This window comes from Rhinolophus sinicus, chromosome 12, assembly GCF_057876585.1.
Source record: "Rhinolophus sinicus isolate RSI-liver-muscle chromosome 12, RSI-T2T, whole genome shotgun sequence".
Classification (NCBI taxonomy): domain Eukaryota; kingdom Metazoa; phylum Chordata; class Mammalia; order Chiroptera; family Rhinolophidae; genus Rhinolophus; species Rhinolophus sinicus.
The window spans coordinates 55,713,692-55,722,535 of record NC_142512.1 but is presented as its reverse complement, the minus strand read 5'-3'; the positions used below and the strand labels follow the sequence as shown (position 1 = coordinate 55,722,535).

Sequence of the window (8,844 nt, the reverse complement as noted above, 5' to 3'; positions counted from 1 at the left end):
TCCGACGCCCCTGGCGGCGTGGAGGCTGCAGCGGCCGCTCGCCCTCTCCTGGCGCCCCCTGACCCGGACGCCGCGGAAACACCCATTAGAAACAGATTTTCCAGGGGATTTTCTAGCGAGGGGTTTAGGTGGAGTGTCGGGAATCTCAGCCCTTCCGCGGACGATGGGATTGCCCAGGACAAGGTCGCTGCAGACCTCCCGATGGAGCCGATGGGCTGGCAGCTGGCTGGCTCAGTGTGGGTGACTTGCGCTGACAGCACTGCCCGCTCCAGCCTCGGGGACCTTTTCCCTTCCGTGGTCGAGTTGTCCCACACTAGTGTTCCTCGCCCAGGACTAGAGTATCATGGAAAAGCCCAAAATACAGGAGGAGAAAAAACTTTTCCCTGTGTCCTCTTCCCAAAGTCATGGCCCCATCCCCGAGAGCCACCCACTCCTGTCCCCAGCACTACAGGCGGGCGTAGTCCTCACCAAGACCGGCAGCCCCTCCCTCGAGGTATCTTGAGTTTTCGCTTCGAGCTTGTCAGAAGGCAGTCACTGTAGACCGAGCCCCTGACTGATGCCCCCCACCCCCAGGACCCCTCCGGCAGAGGAAGCTCAGGGGTCACTTTAGGCAGCGGCCGCCACAGAAGCAGGAGCCGCCAGCGGAACTGCGAGATGGCAGTGAAATGGTGGAGAGTCAACGTGTGCGTTCTTAAACACCAGACAGTCTCCAGTCTTCTACCGGATTCCCGGTTGAACACAAGCCCCGCGCATGCTTTGGGGGTTCGCTTCCGCACCTCACCCCTCCCCGGCTCGCTCGAGTCCCCGCGCAGTCCCCACCCCGTAATCGGGCTGTGTGTTAGGGCGGGAGCAGAGACATGGATGGCTCTTTGCCCGGCCCCCTCTCTCGTTCCACTCTCGCTCGGCTTCTGCTCTTTTTCTTTCTCCCTGGACGCTCAGCCAAGGGATTGCGCAAGCTTCCTGCTCTGGGTCCTTCAAGGGCCCAGAGCCGGGGCCCGGACACACCCCAGGCCAGGCGCGCCCCTGCCCCTCCCACTCTGGCCGCCCTGCCCCCTTCCTAGGTCCCCTCACTCCCCACCCCGTAACCCACCAAGCTCGCGACCTCGTGGGCGGTGCCTTCGGGAGGCCGCGTGGGGCGCAGCAGCTCCCCCACCCGGAGGCTGGAGAGCCACGCCAGAACGCGCCGTCTCGCCGCCGGAGGTGCTAAACTTCACACTCGGCGGCTTCTCCTGCCGCGTCGGGGACGCGAATTCATGACGAATGCTTGGTTCCTTCGCCATTCCATTCACCTCCCCTTCGCGCGACCCCATCTACCCCTGCTCAGCCTCAACCTCTTCTCAGCTCTCACGCTTCCTGTTTCGATGCTTTTACCGGGGACCCCACGAAGTCCCCTCGGTTCCCCAAGCAGACCTGGACATCCATTGCGCCCCTTCTCTGTCCTCCCCGCCTCTCGTCTCGCTTGGCCGCAGGGGGTGGGGCGGGTAATGCTGCTGGAAACTAGATATCCCGCACCCACCCCGCCAAGGAGAGGGCCTAAAGTAAACTGGAAGCTGATCTGGTTCGGGGTGCGGCCGGACACGGAGCCCCCTTCTGGTAAGGTTCTTGAGCGCTAGGGCCCCAGGCTGGCTGTTCATCTGCCCCCCTCCTCATCTCTTCTCCGCGCTCTCCCCCAACGATCCTTTGCACCCGGTCCTCTCTCTTCTCCCAGCCTTTTCTCTTCCATTCTTCGCCTTTCTAAATGCTCAAAGCCTCGCGGGGCGGGGCGGTGGGGCACGCGGGGTGGGAGTAGTGAGCTGCCCCGGCTCAGATTCCGCCCCCTGCCGGCGGTTCTCCGTGCGTCTCCACATGACGCAATTCGGTGCAACTGGAAACGACAGTGGTACCCTTAGTTGGCCCCCAGCAGAGGTCCCGGGGCTGTGCACACTGAGAATGAGAGGCGAAGGGGCTGGCCACAGCGCCGAGCGGAAGGCGAGGGGTCGCGGCCGAGACCCTCCGGGCCCTGTCGCGATCTCTACCCTACTCCGCCCTCAGCCAACACACCTCTCCTGCCCAATCCCGCTCCCTCCCTCCAGCCTCCTTTGCCCTGGCTCGCGGATCCCTCCCCCTGCACCTCCCCGACGCCCTCCTCCTCCTCCTAACTCCCTCCCGCGTCCTTCCTCCTCCCCCCGGAGCCCGGGACCGGGGCCTCCGGTAGGCCCGGCTGCGCCAATCCCGGCCACGGACCGCCCCCTGACGCCGAGCTGGGCCCGGCGAGGCCCCGCCCGCTGACGTCCGGATTTGCATGAGTTCTTGTGCAGCCGCGGCCCGGGCTCAGTTGTCTGAGCGAGCGCGAGCCGGGAGCCGGGGCGGGCGCGGGCAGCGGCGGGCGACGGGGCTGAGCGGGGCGAGCGGCGGCGGCAGCGCGAGCGGCGTGGGTGGCGGGGGCGCCTCGGCCGGGGCGGCAGCCGGGCGCCGGCGGGAGCCAGCAGCGTCTGCAGCCGCGCCGGCCTCCCGCGCCCCGGCGCGCTCCGGCTCGGCCATGGAGCTGCCAGCTGTTGGCGAGCACGTCTTCGCGGTGGAGAGCATCGAGAAGAAGCGGATCCGCAAGGTAGGGCGGCGCGGGGGAGGCGGCGAGGGAGCGGCGGCCGGAGCAGCCCGCGAGGAGGCGAGGAGGGGGTGGGGAGGCTGCGGGCCGGAGCCGGGGATCCCGCGGAAGCTGATGGAGTGCTGTCTCTTCCCCCCGCAGGGCAGAGTGGAGTATCTGGTGAAATGGAGAGGCTGGTCCCCCAAGTAAGTAGTGGCGGAGGGGCGGAGGAGCCGGGTGCCGCGGCGCGGGGCTCCGGGGCTCGGGACCCGCCGGGCTGGTGGGGTGGTGGGGGGAGCGGACGGGAGGCGGGGTGGAGGTGGGGTGGAGGGAGGAGGGGGTGGGGAAGTCGGTGGCAGGCACTGGGGAAGCCGAGCCGCCGAGCCCGAGCCCTGCGCCCTGTGTTGTGCTCCGCTCTCCGGGAAATGCCATCACTAATTTATGCACTAAAAGGAGCCGGAGGAGCTGGAGAGACACGGGGCCGAGCCGGGGAGGCCGGCGGAGGGAGGGAGGGCGCAGGCACTGACTGATGTGCAGCAGAAAATGGCTCCTTTCCCCTTTCCCTCCACCGAACGGCTCCATATTGCAAAACCAAAAAAAAAAAAAAATTAAAAAGCGACGAAAATGCAATTGTGTGCCTCTTCCCTCCTAGTGGTGCAGGGAGAGGAAGAAAAAAGGCAGAAAATGTTGGGCACTGTCACTGCAGCGCTTTTGGTGGGGAATTTCTTTTTTTAATTTGAAATGCGAAGGCACCGGATGGAGACAGACGCGCAGGCACGCACACACACTCTCTCACACACAGAGGCATATTTTTGTGTTGCTGAGTATTTAGGGGTGCTTGCCCGTGACAGCGGGCTCCAGGGCCGCGAGGGGGTGGGGGGGGCCCCGCTCGGCTGACAGTTATCGGATTAGGGGTCAAATGGAGAACGGCTGAAGCCCTCGCCGAGAGTCGGGGCTGGGGAGGAGGAGGGGACTGCGACTTTGCATTTCGGCTGCTTTGCACGCAGGGTTCCTGGTGAGCAAAGTGGCTTTGGAACATGTCGCAGTAACATGCTTAAAATTCTTGACAACTGCAAAATAAACTGCTAGTTTCATTTTCCTTACCCCTCCCCTTCCTGCCCTTGTGTGTTTATTTTGACTTGGGAGGGGTGTATCAGGGACTGTGTCAGGCCTGCAGAAATCTACCCTCCACCCCCCACATACACAGCTAAATAGCTTTCGGTTCATGAAGACAGAGTAGGGCCTTATGTCATTCCCCACCTGGAGGCCGCAAAGCTGGCTCGGTTTTTTTTACGCTGTGTCCCCCTCCCTTTTCCCTTGCAAGATATAACACGTGGGAACCCGAGGAGAACATCCTGGACCCCCGGTTGCTGATCGCCTTCCAGAACAGGTGAGCGTCCCCTAGCAGCAGCCGCCCGCAGCCGGGACCCTATACGGAAATGGGAGAGTGGGCCACGCAGCAATAAGGGGGACCGGGCTGGGAGGGACCCACGGTAACCCCCTCCCCCAGACGGGCCTGAACGGCACGGCTGCGGCCTGGGCTCTAACCAACGTCCTTGGCGGTTGCTGCAGCCTGGGGGTGGGGGCGGGGCAGGGCCAGAGAAGGCAAGACTTGTGTTTTGGGGAAACTGCAGAATGGGTGCGTGCGGGTGGCCCTACAGCTGCCCGAGAACTCGGAGCTGCGCCTGGTCCCCCGCGGCCCCCCTCTCCCTTCACAACCTTGGAGCCCCACCCCCAGAGCCTAGGTGTTGCTTTCCTGCAGCTACCGGCCGCTTGGCCAGGGCACGTCGCGGGGCAGCTCCGAGGGAGTTGGCACTGTGAAACTGTCCGACGTCACGGAACTGAACTTAACCTGTTGGGAGCTGGAGAAAAGTTGACAAGACCTTAAGCCCCCACCCTTAACCCCAGGGAGCTTGGGATGGGAGGGGGTCAGATTTTGGCTGGCGCTGGGTGCCCTTCACAACCCCCACTGGGCTACTTAGTGGATGAGCTTGGCTCAAAGGGTGTGGGCTGGTATCTGAGGTGGAGCTCATCCTCGTGCACACAGATGCTTGTCACGCTGCAGCTGCTGCAGCTGGATTCACCGCCAGTGGCTGTGGTTCTCTGTTTCGGGAGGACAGAAGGGGGAAGGGCTGGCGAGGAGGGGAGGAGCGGCAAGAGCACGCGGAGCTTGGCCACCCTGCTGCCTTCCATCCCTCCTCCCCCTTTTATTTTGCATTATTTCCTGCGGTGCATTTGGCGCTAAAACTGTAAACTCTAGACCCTTGGAGCAAGCGACCTGCGGGGAAGTTGCTCTCCCGCGACGCAGGGGGGCACGGAGAAGGGATCCTGCCCCGGTTCCACCTGGGAGTTCACCACCCTGTAACCATGTCAGCAGCTGATGCCATGTTGCGTAATGGGTCCCCAGAGAATTAAAACGCAGGCTGTTGCAATGCCATGCAACTTTGGAGTCAGGCCCTGGCTTGGCAGAACTCCCCTGGGTTAGCCCACCGGCAAGGGGTGATTAGGGTCGCTGGAGAGCGAGTTTCTGGCCCAGAAATGGGCAGCAACTTCGGCCAAGGATGGAGAGGCGCCCCTTCTCCCGTGGAGGACTGGGCAGTGCTGGGACGATCCGCCCCCTACTATCAGTCACCCTTGGCCAAGCCGCAGGCGGAAGCCTGGCAGTTGTATTGACCCGATCCACCACGGTGGGCTATATTCATTTGGAAATAGAGGGGGCCGGGCTCAGCGAGGGGGAGTGGCTTGTGCGCGCCACCCCCATCTCGCCCAGCCCAGCCTCGCCGCCCCTGCTGTCTCTGCGGCTGGGAGCAGGTTTACCAGGTGGCTGCGAACCTGGCCAGGCCCTGGCCCCTGCGGCCAGCCTCCGCCCCCAGCCCCTAATTGGCTCATTTGCCGCTGTGTAAACAAGGGCGCAGCCCCTCCCCCGGTTTAGTGCCTACCCTTTAGAAGAACGAGTCTTCTCTTCCGCCAGCGACACTCGTTATCTGAATCTTAATGAGGTCATTAGCATCCGGTGCCTCTGACAGGAGGGACGTGGTCCTTGTACACCTCCTTTGAGCTTGTTTGTATCCCCTGGACCCCTGCACCCACTCCACTGTATGCAGGACCATGGGCCCAAGGCTGTGGGCACCAGTGCCAGCAACCCAGCCCCGAGTAGCCGCCTCCCCTGCATAGAGGCAGGGGTGGGGGGTGGGCGCCAGTTCAGGTGCGGACTTCAGAAATAGGGGAACCTTTGGAGAAGGACCTCTTGGGTGGATGAGGGTCAATGCCAGCGTAAAGCGGGACTCTGGGACCAGACTGACGCGCCCAGCTGGCGGCAGGTTGACCTTCTGCCCTGAGTTCTTCGTCCCTCTGGGTTTTGCTGGCCAGGCTGTTCTCTGAAGAGGGGCCTTCACTGCAGGTTGAGGCATACTATCAGGAGGGGAGGAAACCGAGGCTAACAGCACTGCCCTCTGTTCCCTTCCCCCAGGGAACGGCAGGAGCAGCTGATGGGATATCGGAAGAGAGGGCCAAAGCCCAAGCCACTGGTGGTGCAGGTGAGAACAGTCGCTGATCCGCGGGCAGCCCACAAGTCTTTCCCTTGAAGTTGCCACCTTAGCTGCTTCCAGGCCTACAGGGCAGGGGGAGTTCCAGAGAACCCTCAGAGCACCCCAGTTCCACTTCCTTTCTCCCTGACCTCCCACAGTCCCCTCCTGGGTGGGAACGGGACACTCCTGATGCTGGATACATGCTCTGGGGCTGGCCTTATCCTTCCTCTCACCGCCCTGACCCTCCTCCCCCCGTGTCCCCAGGTACCTACCTTTGCACGGCGCTCCAATGTGCTGAGTGGACTCCAGGACTCCTCCGCTGACAATCGTGCCAAGCTGGAGCTGGGCACTCAGGGCAAGGGCCAGGGGCACCAGTACGAGCTGAACAGCAAGAAGCACCACCAGTACCAGCCACACAGCAAGGAGCGGGCGGGCAAGCCCCCACCGCCTGGCAAGAGCGGCAAGTACTACTACCAGCTCAACAGCAAGAAGCACCACCCCTACCAGCCGGACCCCAAGATGTATGACCTGCAGTACCAGGGCGGCCACAAGGAGGCGCCCAGCCCCACCTGCCCGGACCTGGGCACCAAGAGCCACCCACCCGACAAGTGGGCTCATGGAGCTGGAGCCAAGGGCTACCTGGGAGCTGTGAAGCCCTTGGCTGGTGCTGCTGGGGCTCCAGGCAAAGGCTCTGAGAAAGGACCCCCCAACGGGATGACACCGGCGCCCAAGGAGGCAGCACCGGGCAACGGGATTGGGGGCAAGATGAAGATCGTCAAGAACAAGAACAAGAACGGGCGCATTGTGATCGTCATGAGCAAGTACATGGAGAACGGCATGCAGGCGGCGAAGATCAAGTCCGGCGAGGCTGCCGAGGGCGAGGCCCGCTCCCCCGGCCACAAGAGGCGTGCCGCCGACGAGCGCCACCCCCAGGCCGGCAGGACTTTCAGAAAAGCAGCGGGTTCAGAGGAGAAGAAGGTGGAAGCGCCCTCTAAGAGGAGGGAGGAGGAGGCACCGGGGGCCAGTGACCCGCAGCCCCAGGACGCTGTCTCCCGCAAGCTCTCGCCGACCAAGGAGGCCTTTGGCGAGCAGCCCTTGCAGCTCACCACCAAGCCTGACCTGCTGGCCTGGGACCCAGCCCGGAGCACGCACCCGCCCTCCCACCATCACCACCACCACCACCATCACCACCACCACCACCATTCTGTGGGCCTAAATCTCTCCCACGCACGCAAGCGCTGCCTCTCCGAGACCCACGGCGAGCGCGAGCCCTGCAAGAAGCGCCTAACGGCTCGTAGCATCAGTACCCCCACCTGCCTGGGAGGCAGCCCGGCTGCGGAGCGCCCCAGCGACGTGCCCCCGGCCGCCGCCCTCCCGCAGCCTGAGGTCATCCTGCTGGACTCGGATCTGGACGAGCCCATAGACTTGCGCTGCGTCAAGACGAGGGGTGAGGCCGTGGAGCCGCCCAACACCCTTCATGTGAAGCCTGAGGTGCCAGCGACTGCGGCAGCAGTGGCAGCTGCGCCGACAGCGGCTGAGAAGCCTCCAGCCGAGGCCCAGGACGAGCCTGAGGAGCCCCTGAGCGAATTCAAGCCCTTCTTTGGGAATATAATTATCACCGACGTCACCGCGAACTGCCTCACCGTCACGTTCAAGGAGTACGTGACCGTGTAGCCGGAGGGCGTCGGAAGGGGAAGCGCCATCCCCGCGGGGAGCTTAGCGCCCGGGATCTGGGGATGGAGGAATCCTTCTTTTGCCCTCTGTGGGAGATCCTGGCTGGCCCCCCAGTTCCAGGACGCCCAAAACCGGGTAACCACATCCCTCTGTATCTGGCTGTGGGAGCTTGGCTGGGAGACCGGCCCGACCCTGCCCTGAACTGGCGCCTTGCACGCGGTGCGTGCCCCCTCCCCTCCCTCGCGGACTTCCGGGACTCACAGGGCAGCCACAGGCAGCGGTCTCAGAGTTATAGTATTATATTTTAACCGTGCTAACTTGTCAAGTGCAGACTTTACTCCCGTTTGTACGTGGTGTTATTATTGAAATGTATCGTTTGAGCTCAAAAGGCCCGACCACCCCCTTTGGGCTGATATATATATATATATTTATTTGTAGGTATTTATATATTGAAATATAAAAACCTAGATTTATGGAGTTTCCTCTAGATCATGTTATATTCTATACCAGACAAACTATTTTCTGTTGACCCTTTTTCCCGTTCATTCAGTATTTCGGTTGATGTTCATTTCCTCCCCTTCCAGGAACTGCAATACCAGTAACCTTGGTATATATTTTTTGATACCGTACACATGGATGTGTTGTTTCTATGTGCAAAAAGAAAAAAAAAGAAAAAAGTTTGTTAAAAAGCTAAATGAGCTCTCTAGAAACTGCTGCTACTAGAAATGTCTAAACTATAAGCTTCCAGTTATTACCTGCTTGAATGTAAATATTAAATGGAAATGTTGAAGGTGCATTTTCGCTGTTGGAGATTAGCCGTGGAGGGAACGTCGTGGCCTCGGGAGGCGTCTGGACGCCCCTCCCCACCCCACTTCCGTCTTAGGTCGCGGGGAGGAAACCGATCTCCTCCTGCGCTAAACCTTAGCCAAGTGGCCTGGTTTGACGGGCAGAGTCACCCGCGAGAGGATTGACCCCGCTCCCCAGCTCCAAAACAGAGGGAAATTCTTGAGGGGGTTACCAGCATCTCCCCGCCCCCAGGGCTCTCAGGCCAGTGGTGCCCACCATACTGGCAAAGCTAGG

At 61.9% G+C, this 8,844-nt stretch overlaps 1 protein-coding gene across 1 annotated transcript; it reads left to right on the top strand.

The window, feature by feature from the left end:
* The first annotated feature begins 2,283 nt into the window (after positions 1–2,283).
* Positions 2,284–8,558, top strand: CBX4 (chromobox 4). The gene is made up of 5 exons (XM_074319501.2): positions 2,284–2,587; positions 2,726–2,769; positions 3,888–3,953; positions 6,033–6,099; positions 6,355–8,558. The coding sequence occupies exons 1-5, from the start codon at positions 2,519–2,521 to the stop codon at positions 7,762–7,764; spliced, it is 1,656 nt and encodes a 551-aa protein (XP_074175602.2). The 5' UTR covers positions 2,284–2,518; the 3' UTR covers positions 7,765–8,558.
* The last annotated feature ends 286 nt before the right edge of the window (positions 8,559–8,844 follow it).

Bases quoted from the DNA above. Each gene is read 5' to 3' on its own strand.
- CBX4 (XM_074319501.2), top strand. From the start codon at position 2,519: ATGGAGCTGCCAGCTGTTGGCGAGCACGTCTTCGCGGTGGAGAGCATC. The intron at 2,770-3,887 runs GTAAGTAGTGGC...TTCCCTTGCAAG, and splicing joins TGGAGAGGCTGGTCCCCCAA to ATATAACACGTGGGAACCCG. The intron at 6,100-6,354 runs GTGAGAACAGTC...CCGTGTCCCCAG, and splicing joins CCAAGCCACTGGTGGTGCAG to GTACCTACCTTTGCACGGCG.